This window comes from Pristiophorus japonicus, chromosome Y, assembly GCF_044704955.1.
Source record: "Pristiophorus japonicus isolate sPriJap1 chromosome Y, sPriJap1.hap1, whole genome shotgun sequence".
Taxonomy (NCBI): domain Eukaryota; kingdom Metazoa; phylum Chordata; class Chondrichthyes; family Pristiophoridae; genus Pristiophorus; species Pristiophorus japonicus.
In genome coordinates, this window is record NC_092011.1 from 20,382,647 (window position 1) to 20,404,059 (window position 21,413).

General features: G+C 44.1%; 1 protein-coding gene across 1 annotated transcript in view; it reads right to left on the reverse strand.

Moving 5' to 3' along the window:
- LOC139241112 (hormone-sensitive lipase-like) overlaps nucleotides 1–18,656 on the reverse strand; it is a 122,612-nt gene extending 103,956 nt beyond the window's left edge. The window contains exons 1-4 of the mRNA XM_070869804.1: nucleotides 18,584–18,656; nucleotides 17,445–17,630; nucleotides 6,334–6,483; nucleotides 5,585–5,729 (exon numbers count right to left, since the gene is read on the reverse strand). Of these exons, the coding sequence (XP_070725905.1) occupies nucleotides 5,585–5,729; nucleotides 6,334–6,483; nucleotides 17,445–17,558 (409 nt within the window). The 5' untranslated portion in view covers nucleotides 17,559–17,630; nucleotides 18,584–18,656. The remainder of the gene's footprint in view (nucleotides 1–5,584; nucleotides 5,730–6,333; nucleotides 6,484–17,444; nucleotides 17,631–18,583) is intronic.
- Nucleotides 18,657–21,413: the final 2,757 nt, after the last annotated feature.

Below are 21,413 nucleotides of genomic sequence, written 5' to 3' on the forward strand. Positions count from 1 at the left end.
CTTATAATTCTTTCATCATTCTTTATAATTCTTTTATCATTATTTTATTCATTCTTTATAATTCTTTTATCATTCTTTTATTATTCTTTCATCATTATTTTATCATTCTTTATAATTCTTTTCTCATTTTTTCTCATTCTATTATCATTCTTTATAATTCTTTCATCATTCTTTATAATTCTTTTATCATTCTTTCATCATTCTTTATAATTCTTTCATCATTCTTTATAATTCTTTTATCATTCTTTATACTTATTTTATCATTCTTTATACTTATTTTATAATTCTCGTATAATTCTTTTATCATTTTTTATAATTCTTTTATCATTCTTTATACTTATTTTTATCATTCTTTATAATTCTTTTATCATTCTTTATAAATCTTTATCATTCTTTTATTATTCTTTCATCATTCTTTTTTATTCTTTTATCATTCTTTATACTTATTTTATCATTCTTTATACTTATTTTATCATTCTTTATAATTCTTTTATCATTCTTTATACTTATTTTATCATTCTTTATACTTATTTTATAATTCTCTTATAATTCTTTTATCATTTTTTATAATTCTTTTATCATTCTTTATACTTATTTTTATCATTCTTTATAATTCTTTTATAATTCTTTATACATATTTAATCATTCTTTATACTTATTTTATCATTCTTTATAATTCTTTTATCATTCTTTCATCATTCTTTATAATTCTTTTATAATTCTTTATACTTATTTTATCATTCTTTATAATTCTTTTATCATTCTTTATACTTATTTTATCATTCTTTATACTTATTTTATAATTCTCTTATAATTCTTTTATCATTCTTTATACTTATTTTATCATTCTTTATACTTATTTTATAATTCTCTTATAATTCTTTTATCATTTTTTATAATTCTTTTATCATTCTTTATACTTATTTTTATCATTCTTTATAATTCTTTTATCATTCTTTATACTTATTTTATCATTCTTTATAATTCTTTTATCATTCTTTTTACTTATTTTATCATTCTTTATACTTATTTTATCATTCTTTATAATTCTTTTGTAATTCTTTCATCATTCTTTATAATTCTTTTATCATTCTTTTATCATTCTTTATACTTATTTTATCATTCTTTATACTTATTTTATCATTCTTTATAATTCTTTCATCATTCTTTATAATTCTTTTATCATTCTTTTATCATTCTTTATACTTATTTTTATCATTCTTTATAATTCTTTTATAATTCTTTCATCATTCTTTATAATTCTTTTATCATTATTTTATCATTCTTTATAATTCTTTTATAATTATTTTATCATTCTTTATAATTCTTTTATTATTCTATAATTCTTTTATCATTCATTATAAATCTTTATCATTCTTTTATTATTCTTTCATCATTCTTTTTTATTCTTTTATCATTCTTTATACTTATTTTATCATTCTTTATAATTCTTTTATAATTCTTTCATCATTCTTTACAATTCTTTTATCATTCTTTTATCATTCTTTATACTTATTTTATCATTCTTTATAATTCTCTTATAATTCTTTTATCATTTTTTATAATTCTTTTATCATTCTTTTATTATTCTTTATACTTATTTTATCATTCTTTATAATTCTTTTATCATTCTTTATACTTATTTTATCATTCTTTATAATTCTTTTGTAATTCTTTCATCATTCTTTATAATTCTTTTATCATTCTTTTATCATTCTTTATACTTATTTTATCATTCTTTATACTTATTTTATCATTCTTTATAATTCTTTTATAATTCTTTCATCATTCTTTATAATTCTTTTATCATTCTTTTATCATTCTATATACTTATTTTATCATTCTTTATAATTCTCTTATAATTCTTTTATCATTTTTTATAATTCTTTTATCATTCTTTTATCATTCTTTATACTTATTTTTATCATTCTTTATAATTCTTTTATAATTCTTTCATCATTCTTTATAATTCTTTTATCATTATTTTATCATTCTTTATAATTCTTTTATAATTATTTTATCATTCTTTATAATTCTTTTCTTATACTTTTATTATTCTATAATTCTTTTATCATTCTTTATAAATCTTTATAATTCTTTTATTATTCTTTCATCATTCTTTTTTCTTCTTTTATCATTCTTTATACTTATTTTATCATTCTTTATACTTATTTTATCATTCTTTATAATTCTTTTATAATTCTTTCATCATTCTTTATAATTCTTTAATCTTTTTTTTATCATTCTTTATACTTATTTTATCATTCTTTATAATTCTTTTATAATTCTTTCATCATTCTTTATAATTCTTTTATCATTATTTTGTCATTCTTTATAATTCTTTTATAATTATTTTATCATTCTTTATAATTCTTTTATCATTCTTTTATTATTCTATAATTCTTTTATCATTCTTTATAATTCTTTATAATTCTTTTATTATTCTTTCATCATTCTTTTTTATTCTTTTATCATTCTTTATAATTCTTTTATCATTCTTTTTTATTCTTTTATCATTCTTTATAATTCTTTTATAATTATTTTATCATTCTTTATAATTCTTTTATCATTCTTTATAATTCTTTTATTATTCGTTTATCATTCTTTTATTATTCTATAATTCTTTTATCATTCTTTGTAATTCTTTATAATTCTTTTATTATTCTTTCATCATTCTTTTTTCATTCTTTATAATTCATTTATAATTCTTTTTTCATTCTTTATATTATTTTATCATTCTTTATAATTCTTTTATCATTCTTTATAATTCTTTTATTATTCTTTCATCATTCTTTTTTATTCTTTTATCATTCTTTATAATTCTTTTATTATTCTTTTATCATTCTTTTATTATTCTATAATTCTTTTATCATTCTTTGTAATTCTTTATAATTCTTTTATTATTCTTTCATCATTCTTTTTTATTCTTTTATCATTCTTTATAATTTTTTAATATTATTTTATCATACTTTATAATTATTTTATCATTCTTTTATCATTCTTTATAATTCTTTTATAATTATTTTATCATTCTTTCTAATTATTTTATCATTCTTTATAATTCTTTTGTCATTCGTTATACTTCTTTTATCCTTCTTTAGAATTCTTTTATCATTCTTTTATCATTCTTTATAATTCTTTTATAATTCTTTTATCATTCTTTATAATTATTTTATCAATCTTTATAATTCTTTTATCATTCATTATACTTCTTTTATCCTTCTTTAGAATGCTTTTATTATTCTTTTATCATTCTTTTATTATTTTATAATTCTTTTATCATTCTTTATAATTCTTTTATTATTCTTTCATCATTCTCTGTAATTCTTTTATCATTCTTTATAATTTTTTAATATTATTTTATCATTCTTTATAATTCTTTTATCATTTTTTATAATTCTTTTATCATTCTTCATAATTCTTTTCTAATTCTTTTATCATTCTTTGTAATTATTTTACAATTCTTTTATCATTCTTTATAATTCTTTTATAATTCTTTATAATTCTTTTATCATTCTTTTATCATTCTTTTCTAATATTTTTATCATTATTTTATCTTTCTTTTATCATTCTTGATTATTCTTTTATTATTTATCATTAGTTTATCAATCTGTATAATTCTTTTTCATTCTTTTATAATTCTTTTACAGCGATTAAGTGCAAAAGGGTCCTGAGAATGTTTTCTGATTTATTTATGGTGTGTCTTTTGGATTAAATATTTTTACTGTTTTCCCCCCTCCCTCGGCCCAACCCGCAGCTTGGGACTAAATTGGAGTCCCGCCCAATTTGCCCAGGATCGCGTTTCCCGCCGAGAATCTGCGTGTAAGACCCATTTTTCCCGCCAAGTGGAATTTTTTCCTTTTTTTTGTGTAATTTTTCGCCGCCGTTAATTTAATCATCTTAGCGGTTTTTTGGGCGACAATCCGATGATATTGGATTTCATGGAAATTCTAGTCCACTGAATGATAGCGCACAGAAGGGGGCCATTGGCCCATCGTGCCTGTGCCGGCTCTTTGCAGAGCTATCCAATCAGTCCCACTCCCCCCTGCTCTTTCCCTTTCAGGCCGGGTCTTCCACCGATCACAACAACTCGCTGTGTGAACACAATTCTCCTCACCTTCCCCTCTGATAGTTTTACCAATTATCTTAAAGCTGTGACCTCCGGTTAATGCCCCTTCAATCACTGCAGTTTCTCCCTATCTACTCTATTAAAAGACCTCGATCAAATCTCCCCTTAACCTTCTCTGCTCTAAGGAGAACAACCCCAGCTTCTCCAGTCTCTCCACGTAACTGAAGTTCCCCATCCCTGGTACCATTCGGGTCAATCTCCCTCCACACCCTCTCTAAGGCCTTCACATCCTCCCTCAAGTACAGTGCCCAGAATCGAACTCACTACTTCAGCTAAAGCCTAACCAGTGTTTTATAACCATGACTTCCTTGCTTTTGGACTGTCTGCCTCTATTAAGCCAAGGATCCCAAGGATGCTTTCTGAACAGCTTTCTCAATTCATACTGTCACTGTGAAAGATTTGTGTACATACACACTGTTCTTGCACCCATTTCAAATTGTACCCTTTAGTTTATATTGCCTTTCCTAATTCTTCCAAACAAAGTGTATCACTTCACACTTCCCTGCGTTAAATTTCAACTGCCACGTGCCTGCCCATTTCAATAGTCTATATCCTCCTGAAATCTAGAAAGTGAGCAACAGAAAGATGACTCGACAGTGTAGAGGGAGCTTTACTCTGTATCTAACCCCGTGCTGTACCTGCCCTCGGAGTGTTTGATGGGACGGTGTAAAGGGAGCTTTACTCTATATCTAACCCGTGCTGTACCTGCCCTGGGAGTGTTTGATGGGGACAGTGTAGCAGGAGCTTTACTCTGTATCTAACCCCGTGCTGTACCTGCCCTGGGAGTGTTTGCTGGGACAGTGTAGAGGGAGCTTTACTCTGTATCTAACCCCGTGCTGTACCTACCCTGGGAGTGTTTGATGGGACAGTGTAGAGGGAGCTTTACTCTGTATCTAACCCCGTGCTGTACCTGCCCTGGGAGTGTTTGATGGGACAGTGTAGAGGGAGCTTTACTCTGTATCTAACCCGTGCTGTACCTGCCCTGGGAGTGTTTAATGGGACAGTGTAGAGGGAGCTTTACTCTGTATCTAACCCCGTGCTGTACCTGCCCTGGGAGTGTTTGATGGGACAGTGTAGAGGGAGCTTTACTCTATATCTAACCCGTGCTGTACCTGCCCTGGGAGTGTTTGGTGGGACAGTGTAGAGGGAGCTTTACTCTATATCTAACCCGTGCTGTACCTGCCCTGGGAGTGTTTGATGGGACAGTGTAGAGGGAGCTTTACTCTGTATCTAACCCCCTGTACCTGCCCTGGGAGTGTTTGATGGGACAGTGTAGAGGGAGCCCTGAAAGCCTTGCCTCCCTCATTGCTCTTATCGTGACAGACCACGGCCTGTTAAATGTGAGGCTGCTGCCCCCCCAATCGCTGTGTCCTGATTGACCCACTTTGTATCCCACACCATGAGCCTGGGCCTTTCTCCTAGGCTGCAACATTGACAAGCAGCGCGCACACGTACCCAGCAGGTGACAGTTCTTCACTGCCCAGCAATAGGCGAAGAAGCACTCCTCGAGGGCCCGGGGGAAGGGGGCCTCAGGGGCCAGCGAGTAATCGATGGAAAGTATCGGTGAGTCCAGTTCCTGGGCCCAAGTCTTCAGGTAAGCCTAAAAGACAGAAACGGAGAATAAGTGTGATTGCAGGCAGCAGAAAACTCAGCACCGGCTTTACTCTGTATCTAACCCCGGCTGTACCTGCCCTGGGAGTGTTTGATGGGACAGTGTAGAAGGAGCTTTACTCTGTATCTAACCCCGGCTGTACCTGCCCTGGGAGTGTTTGATGGGACAGTGTAGAGGGAGCTTTACTCTGTATCTAATCCCGGCTGTACCTGCCCTGGGAGTGTTTGGTGGGACAGTGTAGAGGGAGCTTTACTCTGTATCGAACCCCGTGCTGTACCTGCCCTGGGAGTGTTTGATGGGACAGTGTAGAGGGAGCTTTAGTCTGTATCAAACTCGTGCTGTTCCTGCCCTGGGAGTGTTTGATGGGACAGTGTAGAGGGAGCTTTACTCTGTATCTAACCCCGTGCTGTACCTGCCTCGGGAGTGTTTGATGGGACAGTGCAGAGGGAGCTTTACTCTGTATCTAACCCCATGCTGAACCTGCCCTGGTATTGCTATTTCTGTTCTCGAGAGCGGACTGCGTATGACCACAGCTGAAATGAATCGCTGCTCCCTTCCTGAATCAGCAGACACAAACAATGAGATCTCTTACCTCATGCGATTTGGAGGTTTGAGCCACGAAGCCGCCGCCATGGAAATGGACAATGAGGAACTTTGACCGGGGAGCCTTCTTGTTTTTCAAGCGCATGTCCAGGCCAATCTGAGCTTCTGGTTTGCAGAGATCATTGAGCTCATCGCTGTCCTAACACCAGTCGGAGAGGCAAGAGAAACATTGATAGAGAATTTAAGCTCTGCAGCCTGGTTGCAGTTTTGAGAAAACACAGACCACATTGCATTAAGTCATCAATCAACTTGACATTTTAGGACCTTTGGTCGCGAGCCAATTAAAGGTTAACAGTGTATCAATTGAGCCAATAAGGTCAAAGAAGGCGCGTTCTTTTCTGTAAATTGAACCAGGTATAAAAACAGCCATTTTGGCCATGTGGTCTCAGAAGGACAAAGGCCTGGCTTAAAGCCAGAAGTTTGTTCCTGTTGCCAGAATAAAATTACATTAAAACTACAACCAGAGTTCGCATTTCATTGAAAATTAAGAGATCTAACAATTTTGGCATCACGAACACGATCGCTGAGGAAAGAAACTGAATTTGGACATCGGACCTACATACTGAGGTAAGGACTCCTCTTTATAAAAGTCCTCGGTCAAAAGTCTAAATTCACCTCTCCTTCTACGCGATTCCGAAAGCCTCCGGTTTGCGAACCCTCTGGTTGGTAGTCGGCTCGAGCTCCTATAGACGTCTAACTTCGGCGGTGTGTTAGTTAATTAATCACCGACCCACTGATCGGCTGGAAAGCCGACGACTCGAGACCCCAGTAAAGAAATCAGTATTATGGCAGCAAGAGATAAGAGCAAAGAATTGCCTACAACTGTTAAAGGCGGGCGGGCACCACCTGAGGTTTCGATCGATAAAATCCTCGAACAGTTGAAAGAATACATAGAGCAACAATTCAACTTATCTAAAACCTGTATTAAGATCGAACAAAAGTACGGAACCTCCAAAGGACAATTGTCCTTGGACGAGATTAAAAGGGTCTGGGGGAAAAATGACCCGTATGAAAAATAAAGAGCGAATCCGATGGTCCCTAGCCATTATGGGACAGATCCGAAAGTGGAATGAAATTATAATGCGTTCCCAACATGATCGAGAACTGACCAGTACAAAGGGTCAATTGCAAGCTGTTTGTGCACAGCTGCGAAAGACAAGACTTGAACTTGAAAAGTCGGAAGCGGAAGTTAAAGATCTTAAAGGTGAAATTAAGAATGGAAAAAATAATTAGGTCAAGAGACAGTAATAGGAAAAGGAAAATGTATCGGTCAATTCCCAGGGTACCCATGTTTGGATAAATTAAAAGCGCAAACCCGAAGACACGACCGAGGAATAGATACGGTTTCTGAATCCTCCGACAATACAGTGTCGGAGGATGAAGAATTAGGGGTGTGCTTTGCCCCATTTTAAAAAAGACGAGTTGTAGTCAAATCAGAAGAGACTGCGGATGAGGGTGGAACCAAAAAAACAAAGAGAAGGGTGTATGCAGAATATTTAGTTCATGATCCGGCAGACCCAGAGAAAATTGATAAATGATCCAAGGAATTGCCCAATCCAAAGAAAGGGGGAGTAAAAACGTGGGACCAATTGGACCGCTTAAGAAATATATATCAACTTCATCCCTGGGACGGAGTGCAAATTTTTACCATAATGGTGCCAAAAACACAAGGAAGAAAATTGCACGACAAGGTAGAAGAAGCTTTGGGGCAGGATGAGCAAGAATTAAACGCAGGATGGGAGGCGATTAAACACTGGCTGCAAGCCTTCCGTCCAGCTAAGACAGACTGGGGAAAAATTGCAGCCTGCCAACAGAAAGGAACAGAGGAGGTCCTGGAGTATGACGAGCGGTTTAGATGCAGGTGGCTAGAACATTCGGGTATGAATAATACGGATGAAGAAATGGATGAACAAGTGTTTGGACCCCTGAAAGCAGCTTTCGTGGCAGGTCTAAAGCCAGAACTATCCAAAATGCTTAAGGTAGTGTTACCGGACTGGGAAGGTAGAGGAACTACCTTTGCAGCATTGGTGGATCGATGTAACCAATTAGATCGGGATATGGGAGCTAAAGTCCGAGCTGTACAGGCTATGGGATGGAAATCCCAGGTTTCCGATAAACAGTCATGAGGAAAATTACCCGGAAAATGTCATTATTGTGGGAAAGAAGGTCACTGGGCCAAGACGTGCAGGGCAAAACAGCAAGGTCGTGGCTGGGGAAGAGGACGCAGCCAGGGATACAATTCAGCCAACAAGCCAGGCTTGTCACAAGATAACGACCTCATAGAAGCATTTAAGCGACTGACAATACAACAACAGAAGGAGTTACTTGGGATAGCAAAAAACGATTAGAGCCCACCCTGGCCCCCCTCCTCGCACTAATACAACAGAGGGGAGATGGGCTATATATAACTGTGAGGGTGGGCGATAAGGATGTGGACTGTCTTTTAGACACAGGGGCGGAATTAACATGCTTACCCCTACAATATGGAGATATTTTGCCGTTGGATGGTAGGGCACGTACAGCCTATGGAGTTGAGGGCCATAAAATGGAAATTAAAAGGACAACACCGGTACTTATAGGGCTGGGTCCACATGAACTAACCACGCCGGTCTGGATAGGCCCAGTAGATCAACCCCTTTTGGGAATGGACGTTCTAATCCAAATAAATTCATCGTTGCATTTTGAGGATGGTCGGGTGACATGGTCAATTAGAACTTTGAAGAAAGAAGAATTGAAGGAACACCCGATATGGGCTAAAGATAAGAACGATTGTGGCCTACTCCAGATGGAGCCTGCATCATTTACCGGGACCAAGCCTCCATGCACTAAACAGTATCCCATCAGTCCAACTGCCATCGCGGGAATCTTACCGGTTATTCAGCAATTGGAGAAACAAGGGGTGCTTATTAAAACGCATAGCTCCTCCAATAGCCCCGTGTGGCCGGTACAGAAATCTAATGAGACTTGGCGTTTGACTGTCGATTATAGGAAAGCTAACCAGTGTATTGATCAAAAAGCTCCTTTGGTCGCAGATCCCTCCCCCATTTTTAATGCCCTCAAACCAGAACATAAATATTTCTCGGTTATAGATATGGCCAACGGATTTTGGTCGGTGCCTCTGGCAGGTTCGACAGTGGTTTGCTTTCACGGTCCAAGGACAACAGTATATTTGGACCTGGTCACCGCAAGGTTTCCACAACAGCCCTACGGTATTCCACATGGCTTTACAAAGCCATTTGCGAGAATTACCTCCCCTGTCATCCACAGTCATCCAATATGTAGACGATATCCTGCTAGCTTCAAACATGGCAGAACAGCATGAACAAGATTTACGAGCTTTGCTGGACCACCTTTGGCTGAAAGGACATAAAGCCAGCATCGACAAAGCACAAATATCCCAAGAAGAGGTTGTATACCTGGGACAAAAGATTTCACAAGGAAAGAGAGAACTTACCCAGGATAGAACTGCAGCCATTCGGGCTGCTAAAAAACTCACCACTATTCAGGAACTAAGGTCTTTTTTGGGATTGTGTAACTTTAACAGAAATTGGATTGACTCCTTCACACAGCTTGCTGAGCCATTGAATGATATTTTAAAGGGGAAACGTGCCTCTAAAGAAGCCATCACTCTCACTAAGGAACAGCAAGAGGCCTTCCTGAATTTGAAAAAGGCTTTGTGTTCGGCACCGGCTCTGGGAATCCCCGACAGTGGTAAGCCATTTACCCTGTTTGTCCATGAGAAAGAAGGATATATGACAGCTATACTGACACAAGAACATGGTGATCGGCAAAGACCTATTGGCTATTATTCAGCAAAACTGGATGCGGTAGCCCTCGGATGGGGAAGTTGCCTAAGGGCCATGGAAGCTACATGTCGAGCGGTAATGATCACTGCGGGCCTAGTCCTCGACCAAAAGCTGATTGTCAAGTGTCCCCACACCGTACACGCTTTGCTGTCTATGAATAGAATGTCTCAGGTGACGGCAGCTAGATGGACCCGCTGGACAGCAGTTTTGGAAGCTCCTAATCTCCATATCGTCCGGGCCAGCCCGGTTAATCCTGCAACTGTGCTCCCGATGTCAGAATCAAGGGAGCAAGAGGGGGGAGAATATGAAGAGCATGACTGCATGGAGATTTTAAAAGAAACAGAAGAAGCAGCCTTAGCAGCAGAGGAGCTTCTGCACAACCCAGACCTCATCCTGTTTACAGATGGTTCCTCCTTTGTTGACAATGGTACCAGTTACAACCTTATATGAGGTAGTGGCAAAAGGATGTTTACCCTCAGGAACGTCAGCACAACAGGCCGAGTTATGGGCCTTGTCAGAAGCATGTCGAATAGCAGAAGGACAGACAGCTAATGTCTACACAGATTCGCGTTATGCTTTTGGAGTCGCTCACGACTTTGGTCTGTTACGGCGGAAAAGAGGATTCCTCACTGCTGCTGGTACACCTATCCGAAATGGAAAAGAAGTCCGAGACTTACTAGAGGCCATACAATTACCTTAGGAAGTGTCCATCCTGAAGTGTGAGGCCCATACCAAGGAAAATACCACAGAAGCACAGGGAAATGCCCTAGCCGACCAGGCAGCTAAAGATATCGCGTCACAGGGCGTTCCTCCAGAAGAACCAACACAGATGTGCAGATTGAAAGCACTCAGGACTCTGACACGAGACCTTCAAACAATGCAAGGCGAGTGCTCCCGAGAGGAAAAATGCACATGGATTGAGGCAGGAATTAAGCTATGCGAAGATGGTGTCTGGAGACAAAGAGTTACCGACAAGCCAGTCGCGCCACAAGTGCTTATGCCTTTTTTAGCCCAACAGATCCACTCGTGGGGACACTTGGCCTCACAACAGATGACGGCACGGTTCCAGAAAAGCTGGTGGGGTCGGGGATTTAAAAAACATGCCCAGCTGGTAGCAGACCGCTGTGTGGCCTGCCAGAAAAATAATTCTGGACCCATCACGGTAATGCCCCAACTGAGGCCCCCTGCCCCTGTCGGACCATTCCAGCACCTGCAGGTTGATTATATATCTCTTCCTTCATGCCAAAGATACACTAACATTCTTGTCATGGTCGACAGATTCTCCAGATGGGTAGAAGCTGTCCCAACTAAAAGAGCCACAGCCAATCACACTGCAAAGGTCTTGTGTAAGGATTACATTCCCCGATGGGAAGTCCCGAGTAGCATTGACTCAGATCAGAGAACACACTTCACAGGTGCTATCTGCCAAGAAGTCTGTAGGTTACTGAACATTACGTGGGATTTACACTGTCCTTATCATCCACAATCATCAGGACAAGTCGAGCGAATGAATCGAACTCTGAAACAACGGCTTGTCAAATATCACCAAGAAGGAACACAATGGCCCCAGGCACTACCAATAGTGCTGTGTAGTATTAGGGCAACCCCAAACAGAACTACAGGTCTAAGCCCATTTGAAATTATAACAGGAAGACCCATGTCGCTGCCAGGAACTATCGATTTACGGAAAGCTGATGTTCACTTAATGAGTGACACTTTGTTATCATACTGTCAGAACCTAACCAATGCTATTAGTTCTGTTTCCCGACAGGTATCGGCAGCTTGGGGTAATCCACCCGAAGGAGGACACGACATCATCCCGGGAGTCTGGATGTACGTGAAAAAGTTACATAAAGAATCTTTGGGTGCCAAGTGGGAAGGACCTTATCAAGTGTTATTGACCACCCAGGCAGCTGTTAAAGTCCAAGGAAAGAAAGCCTGGATCCACGCTTCACACGTTAAACGAGCACCCGTAACTGAAGCTGAAATCTAATAAGAACAATTACTTTTTGCGAAAATGTATAAATTTACTGTATTACTGACTGTAGGTATTCTAGGCATTTGCCTACTTCTTACTAGCACCAAAGGGAAATAGTAGGGTAGCAAGGGAATTACATGTAAATACCTTTTTATATATGTCATACATTTATGCCAAACAAGGTAACATTTCTAGTTGTTGGGTATGTGCGCATATTCCTATTCACTCAAAGGGAGGGATTCCCTTGAGGCCAGTTCCCTTGAATATCTCGGAAATGGTTGAGTGGATAATTAATTAAAACAAAACAGGCAATGCGTTTCAGGATACGGAAAACTGGGCACGTAAATGGAAGTCAGCAGGTTACAATCTGACTACCTTTGAAGGGGGATACCAACCGTGGTACAATAATTCCAAACGGCCCCCATTTTTTGTTATCACTAATACAATGGGAATAGGAAGACCGGGGGAATCGGTCTGTCTGATTAGAAATATCAAAGGAGGCCAAAATATGGGGTATAGTAACTGCTCCCGGAATTATAATATAATCAAGCCATGGAACCGTCCAAACTGGGCCGATGTGGGAATTTTTAACGTAACAGGGATTCTGAATAAAACAGATGGAAAAGCCTGGACAGGCCCCGGAGTGTTGCTGACAAAGAAACAGCTAACCTTTATTGCCTATAATGGCACCTATTGGGTGTGTGGCCACAAGGCCTACCCTTGGCTGCCCCAGAATTGGACGGGATCCTGCTATTTAGCCCACATTGTGCCATATATGCATCATATAAAGTCACTGTCAGAACATTTACACTGTCCTAAGAGAGCTATCACAGAAACAGAGAGGTTCTTTGCCATTCTGATCCCCAGGTACGGGACCGCCAGACTGGCAAGGGAATCCATTAACATGGCATCCGTTGTGGAACGGGTAGCCAATGATACCTCAGAGGCCCTAGTTAAAATCAATGCAGAAATGGTAGCAATCCACAGAGTAGCCCTACAGAATAGACTGGCCCTTGACTACATCCTGGCTGAAAAGGGAGGTACTTGCACCCTACTCGGAACTGAGTGTTGCACGTATATCCCAGATAGCTCCGAAGAAATTACTTCACTTAGCGGAGCATATTCAAAAGGAGGTAAAAAAACTTAAGCAACCCCCATCATTCACTTTGTGGAGTGGAGCCACTGAATGGCTAGGTTCAATAGGAACTTCATTGGTGGAAGGTTTAATTCTATTTGTTGTAATTATTTTACTTTTATATTGTTTGTTTATGTTGATTAAATGTTGTTGCGACCAGGCGGCTGTAGCTGCTGTCCCACAGGTGAGACACCTTGCAGGTCCCAGCAGACCGTCTGTACGTGGCACAGGGGTATGTTATGCTTAAGGGGAGGTTGTTTACTGGTTGAATTAAGATATTGATTTGGATTAAATTGGAATAGGTTCATTAACCTACTAAAACCAGACTTCCATTGTGGCCACGATGGAATTCGGGTTGGTGTAAATTTGTGTGGAAGTTACTAGTCCGGACATATGACGAAACACATCAGCAAATTTTAGAAGGAAACTCTATTAACATGTATGAAATTATTTTGTAGAATGTTTAACCAGTGATACCTGATGTTTTATGATTCAGTTTGTGAAAGAATCAAAGGGGGGATTGATAGAGAATTCAAGCTCTGCAGCCCGGCTGCAGTTTTGAGAAAACACAGACCACATTGCATTAAGTCATCAATCAACTTGACATTTTAGGACCTTTGGTAGCGAGCCAATTAAAGGTTAACAGTATATCAATTGAGCCAATAAGGTCAAAGAAGTCGTGTTCTTTTCTGTAAATTGAACCAGGTAAAGAAACAGCCATTTTGGCCATGTGGTCTCAGAAGGACAAAGGCCTGGCTTAAAGCCAGAAGCTTTACACTCCAGGAAATCCTCCTCCACCGCATTGCTACCAGTTTGGTTAGCCCAATCTATATGTAGATTAAAGTCGCCCATGATAACTGCTGTACCTTTATTGCACACATCCCTTATTTCTTGTTTGATGCTGTCCCCAACCTCACTACTACTGTTTGGTGGTCTGTACACAACTCCCACCAGCGTTTTCTGCCCTTTGGTATTCCGTAGCTCCACCCATACCGATTCCACATCATCCAGGCCAATGTAGCACCTTTCACGACTACCGGCCGTCCCAAAGCACTTTACAGCCAGTGAAGTACTTTTGAAGTGTAGTCACTGTTGTAATGTGGGAAACGCGGCAGCCAATTTGCGCACAGCAAGCTCCCACAAATAGCAAAGTGATAATGATGACCAGAGAATCTCTGTGCGTCATGTTGATTGAGGGATAAATATTGGCCAGGACACCGGGGATAACTCCCCTGCTCTTCTTCGAAATAGTGCCACAGGATCTTTTACATCCACCAGAGAGGGCAGACGTCTGAGGTTAACGTCTCATCTGAAAGACGGCATCTCTGACAGTGCAGTTCTCTCTCAGCACTGCACTGGGAGTGTCAGCTGAGATTCTTGTGTAAAAGTCTCTGGAGTGCGACCAACTACCTTCTGAGTCAGAGATGGGTGTGCTAACTGTAATGTATGTACCTGTGAATATGCTCACAGATTTACAGAGCTGTTGAGTTGTGAGAGGCTTAGCCAGTCATGTGATGTTCACAAAACTCAATCAACCCCCAGCCAGTTGGGTTCAGTGGGTCCACAATGGGGCAGGTGGTTATGAGCCTGGTGGATGAACCGGTAATGTGAAGTGTGATTGTTAAACCTTTTGCTAATAAACCAACTCATTCTGACTAGCAATGTGTTGCTATGAATTCTGAAGCAAGGAACCCATGAAGCAAATGCATTACACTAACTAGGGGGTATAGTTTCAGAATTAGGGACCACCCATTTAAAACGGTGATGAGGATAAATTTCTTCTCTCAGAGGGTTGTAAATCTGTGGAATTCTCTGCCCCAGAGAGCTGTGGAGGCTGGGTCATTGAGGTGGAGCGAGACAAATTTTTGAATGATAAGGGAGTGAAGGGTTATGGGGAGCGGGCAGGGAAGTGGAGCCGAGTCCATGATCAGATCAGCCATGGACTTATTGATTGACGGAGCAATCTCGAGGGGTCGAATGGCCTCCTCCTGCTACTATTTCTTATCTTATGAAAGGACGCCAGGGAGAACTCCACTGCTCTTCTTCAACATAGTGCTACAGGATCTTTTACGTCCACCGGAAAGGGCAGATGTCTCAGTTTAACCTCTTAAGTGAAAGAAGGCATCTCTGACAGTGCAGCACTCCCTCAGCATTGCACTAGGAGTGTCAGCCTAGATTCTTGTGTAAAAGTCTCTGGAGTGGGTCTTGAAGCCACAACCTTCTGACTCAGAGATGGGGTGCTAACCACAGAGCGATGGCTCATAATTCCAGGTTCACATTGGTGAAATTTATTAATTAAAGTACCACTCGGGGTCACTGAGGCTGCAGTACCCACAGTCAGTCACTAGGGGTTGCTGAGACTGCAGTACCCACTGTCAGTCACTAGGGGGTCACTGTGAGACTGCAGTACCCACATTCTGTCATTAGGGGTCACTGTGAGACTGCAATATCTACAGTCGGTCACTAGGGGTCACTGTGGGACTGCAGTACCCACATTCTGTCATTAGGGGTCACTGTGAGACTGCAGTACCCACATTCTGTCATTGGCGGGTCACTGTGAGACTGCAATATTACAGTCTGTCACTAGGGGTCACTGTGAGACTGCAGTACCCACAGTCTATCACTAGGGGGTCACTGTGGGATTGCAGTATCCACAGTCCGTCACTAGGGGTCACTGGGAGACTGCAGTATCATCAGTCTGTCACTAGGGGTCACTGTGGGACAGCAGTACCCACAGTCTGTCACTAGGTGTCACTGTGGGACTGCAGTACCCACAGTCTGTCACTAGGGGTCACTGGGAGACTGCAGTACCCTCAGTTTGTCACTTGGGGTCACTGTGGGACAGCAGTATCCACAGTCTGTCACTAGGGGTCACTACCACTGTCGTATCCTGGGGCTGGGTAGAGGTCAGGTGTCATTTCAGGGAGGGGTACAGGACCATTTCAGGGAGATGATGATGTTCTCCCAGTGAAAGTGCAGTCCCAGATGTGACAGGCCAACGAGGCCCACCTATTCCGGGCCTGCATCCGATGAGCCACCTGCCCAGCAGCACTGTCTGCACGTGGCCGTCCTGAGCGGGTCTGCCATGTGAAGGGGACCAAGGTCCCGAACACGACCTTGTTGAAGGTCCCACAAGCAATCCTGTGCAAGCAGTCGTTGCCCGTGCTACTGAATCGACCCTGTGGTGTGAACGGGGTGAATTGGGTATGGGGCCGTCTTATGGTCATACCGGCAGGGCAATACTCGGTCACAGATCCTGCTTCAACACCCCATACCCAGAAAAGAGAGGGGTCCATTAATAAAGACACATAACATGGCTTTCTACCCCCATCGTCGGCCATTCACCCTCATCATAACACGGACAGCACATGCTCCCTTCACACGCTGCTCCAACATACAACACGCAGAGCACATGCTCCCTTCACACAGTGCTCCAACATACAACACACAGAGCACACGCTCCCTTCACAGTGCTCCAACATACACCATGCAGAGCACACGCTTCCTACACACGCTCCAACATAGAACACGGACAGCACACACTCCCTTCACAAAGTGCTCCAACATACAACATGTAGAGCACATGTTCCTTCACACGCTGCTCCAACATACAACACAAACAGCACATGCTCCCTTCACACGGTGCTCCAACATACAACATGGACAGCACATGTTCCCTTCACACAGTGCTCCAACATACAACACGGACAGCACATGCTCCCTTCACACAGTGCTACAACATACAACATGGACAGCACACGCTCCCTTCAGTGCTCCAACATACAACACAGACAGCACATGCTCCCTTCACCTGGTGCTCCAACATACAACAGAGTACACGCTCCCTTCACACGGTGCTCCAACATACAACACGCAGAGCACACGCTCCCTTCACACAGTGCTCTAACATACAACATGAACAGCACACGTTCCCTTCACATTTGGCTCCAACATACAACATGGACGGCACATGCTCCCTTCACTCGGTGCTCCAACATACAGAGCACGCGCTCCCTTCACACAGTGCTCCAACATAAAACACACAGAGCACACGCTCCCTTCACACAGTGCTCCAACATACAACACGGACAGCACGCATTCCCTTCACACAGTGTTCCAACATACAATGTCTTACAACATGGTGGGAGATCACGGTCTACCTCGGGACATCATTCCATTACCTGTCCGTCTCGCAGCTCGTAGGAGATGAGCCTTATCTGCACGGGTCCGGGGCCGGAGTGAGCCACTGGAGGCGTGATGACTACTGACAGGTTGGGGTCGGCCAGCAGGGGCATCTCAAAGCAGGTGGGTGGGACGGAGAGAGTCTTGTTCACACGCACCGTGGTGGACGTCAGGGTCACCAGAGACTGGCAGGGAGAAAGGCAGGAGGAACACGGTGAGAAACATCAGCGCGGACAGGGGGGGAATCGAGAATGGTATCACATCGAATCTACGGCACAGAAACAGGCTGCTCGGCCCAGCGGGTTTATACAGCTCATACACCACACAAGACCCATTCTAATCACCTCTTCCCATCCTGTATCGTCCATCCCTTCCTTATCATCTTACTCTCTGGGTCTCCGGGGGGAGGGGCCACGGGTCACCGAGGGGAGGGGCCCTGGGTCTTCCGGGGGAGGGGCCCTGGGTCTCCGGGGGGAGGGGCCCTGGGTCACCGAGGGGAGGGGCCCTGGGTCTCCCGGGGGAGGGGCACTGGGTCTCCCGGGGGAGGGGCCCTGGGTCTCCGGGGGGAGGGGCCCTGGGTCTCCCGGGGGAGAGGCCCTGTGTCTCCGGGGGGAGGGGCCCTGGGTCTCCGGGGGGAGGGGCCCTGGGTCTCCGAGCGGAGGGGCCCTGGGTCTGCCGGGGGAGGGGCCCTGGGCCTCCGGGGGGGAGGGGCCGTGGGTCTCCGAGGGTAGGGGCCCTGGGTCTCCCGGGGGAGGGGCCCTGGTTCTGCTGGGGAAGGGGCTCTGGGTCTCCGAGGGGAGGGGCCCTGGGTCTCCCGGGGAAGGGTGCCTGGTTCTGCTGGGGGAGGGGCCCTGGGTCTGCCAGGGGAGTGGCCCTGTGTCTCCGGGGGGAGGGGCCCTGGGTCTGCTGGGGGAGGGGCCCTGGTTCTCCGGGGGGAGGGGCCCTGGGTCTGCCGGGGGAGGGGCCCTGGTTCTCCGGGGGGAGGGGCCCTGGGTCTGCTGGGGGAGGGGTCCTGGGTCTCTGGGGGGAGGGGCTCCGGGTTTCCGGGGGAGCTCAGGGCTCTGGGTTGCCGGGAGCAGGGGCCCTGGGTTGCCGGGGGAAGAACAGGCCATGGGTTTCAGGGAGCGCGGGCACTTACTGCCAACACCTCGGTTTCGGTGATGTTCCAGAAGGCCTTCCAGAAATGCACGTCCAGGTTCTGGGTAAGCCGCTCAAACTCGGAGCCGCGAAGCTCGGGGTCGATGGCGTATTTCCCGCTGGTGAAGATGGAGGTGGCAGCAACGCCTGAGGGAGGAAACAAAGCAACAAGTTGAGCTGCGAATCCCAGGGACTTCAATAAGGAGCCTCCTGATATCCCAGCCGTCAGTGAGAACTCCCATTTCTACAGCCCCTTTCACCACCAGAGACGCCCAAAAGAGCTTCATGGCCAATGAAGGACCTTTTGGAGCATGGTCACTGTTGTAATGTGGGAAACGCGGCAGCCTATATGCGCACAGCAAGCTCCCACACACAGCCCTGTGATAATGACCATCTGTATTTAGTGATGTTGGTTGAGGGATAAATATTGATCCACGATACCGGGAAAAACTCCACTACTCTTCTTCGAATTGAGGCCATGGGATCGTTTACATCCGCCTAAGAGAGCAGACGGGGCCTCGATTTAACGTCTCATCTGAAGGATGGCATCGAGAGTGCAGTGCTCTCTCAGTACTGCCCTCCGCCAGTGCAGCACTCCCTCAGTACTGCCCCTCCCACAGTACAGCACTCCCTCAGTACTGCCCCTCCGACAGTGCGGCGCTCCCTCAATACTGCCCCTCCAACAGTGCAGCACTTCCTCAGTACTGCCCCTCCGACATTGCGGCACTCCCTCAGCACTGCCCCTCCCACAGTGCGGCACTCCCTCAGTACTGCCCCTCCCACAGTGCGGCGCTCTCTCAGTACTGCCCCTCCCACAGTGCGGCACTCCCTCAGTACTGCCCCTCCCACAGTGCAGCATTCCCTCAGTACTGCCCCTCCGACAGTGCGGCACTCCCTCAGCACTGCCCCTCCCACAGTGCAGCACTCCCTCAGTACTGCCCCTCCGACAGTGCGGTGCTCTCTCAGTACTGCCCCTCTGACAGTGCAGCACTTCCTCAGTACTGCCCCTCCGACAGTGCGGCACTCTCTCAGCACTGCCCTTCCGACAGTGCGGCACTCCCTCAGTACTGCCCCTCCGACAGTGCAGCACTCCCTCAGTACTGCCCCTCCTACAGTAGCACTCGCTCAGTACTGCCCCTCCGACAGCGCAACACTCCCTCAGTACTGCCTCTCCGACAGTGCAGCACTCCCTCAGTACTGCCCCTCCGACAGTGCGGCGCTCCCTCAGTACTGCCCCTCCGACAGTGCGGCACTCCCTCAGCACTGCCCTTCCGACAGTGCGGCACTCCCTCAGTACTGCCCCTCAGACAGTGCGGCAATCCCTCAGTACTGCCCCTCCGACAGCGCAGCACTCCCTCAGCACTGCCCCTCCGATAGTGCGGCGCTCCCTCAGCACTACCCGTCCGACAGTGCGGCGCTCCCTCAGTACTGCCCCTCCGACGGTGCAGCGCTCCCTCAGTACTGGCACTGCGAGCATCGGACTGCATTATGGGTTCAGGTCTCTGGAGTGGGACTCGAACCCACGATCTTCTGACTCAGAGGCGAGAGAGTGCTACCCACTGGCCACTGGCCGACACTGGAATAAGGAACCTGCGGGTATCTCAGCCATCAGAAACACTTTCCCCATTATGTGATCCTGCGATTACATTATCACACCTCTCTAATCACACAATGATTAGATAGTGCAATGGTTCACCATTACTTGCAGCCGTCCACCAGTACTCTGGTTACACTGCTGTGTGTTTTGCTGCACTGGAGCAGCAAGAGGAGGAGGATTAAGGAATTAAGGAACAGTGAAGGATGCAAGTCTGTGGTGGGAGTTGTGAACAGACCTCCTGACAGCAGTGATATAGTAGCCGAGATCAGCGAAGCAGGCAGAAAAAAATATAGCGTCGAGAATAAACGTTAATTTTCACGAATTTCTAGCGTGTACTCGGGATGGTTTTCTGGAACGATTTGTTTTGGAACCCACAAGGGAACAGGCCGCACGGGATTTAGTGAGGAACGGACCATAATTCATTAACAGTCTGACGGTAAGGCAACATCTTGCCAAGAGTGACCGCCGTATAATCGAATGTGGTATTAAGTTTGAGGGGGAGACGGGAGAGGCGGTTTTCCAGCGTGCATCGCCTCTTTGGCACGTCTGTCGCGACATGTGCTTTGTACGGCTGCCGTACAGCCAGGAAAAAGCTGCCGTTACAGATCGGATCTCGGGCGGAATCGCCCAGAAAGGAAGGCAAGTTTTTCCTCTTTATTTATTTCGGCATGTTTTCATTAGTTTTAAGAGCGGGGAAGTGTGTGTGTGTGTGTGTGTGTGTGTGGATCGGAGACGTTTTAGTTCTTTTTATTTTCTTCTCGTTTTGTTTCCAGCACAGCGGCAGTCTCCCGTGGGGAATTCAGTGGGCCTCCTGAGCCCCCCCGCCCGAGGAGGAGTGTGCAGTGCCGCTGTTTAGCGCTGCTCTCTGGGTGTTGGGCGTACAATCTGAATTTAGGACTGAGGCTGTGCCCAACACCCAGCGGTAAAACGGTACATGCGTGAATTTCGAGCCCCAAGGGTTTAGGCGCAAGGCGGACTTCGAAGGGATGAGAAATGGCTCGATTCACAGACAGTGGGAGGCATTCAATGTATTTAGTGCAATACAAAGTCAGCACGTTCGCCGAAAGTTCAAAGGGGTCGCAGTTCCCTTTCTAACGCCGCCCGTTATCACCGGTGCTGGCCGGCTAACGTGTGGCAATGGCCCGTCGGTGGAGTGTGGCGTCCACGGCTCGGGAGAGGTTTGGCCGTGGACGCCGCGGAGGGGCCCAGAGGTAACGCTGCGCGGTCTCACGCC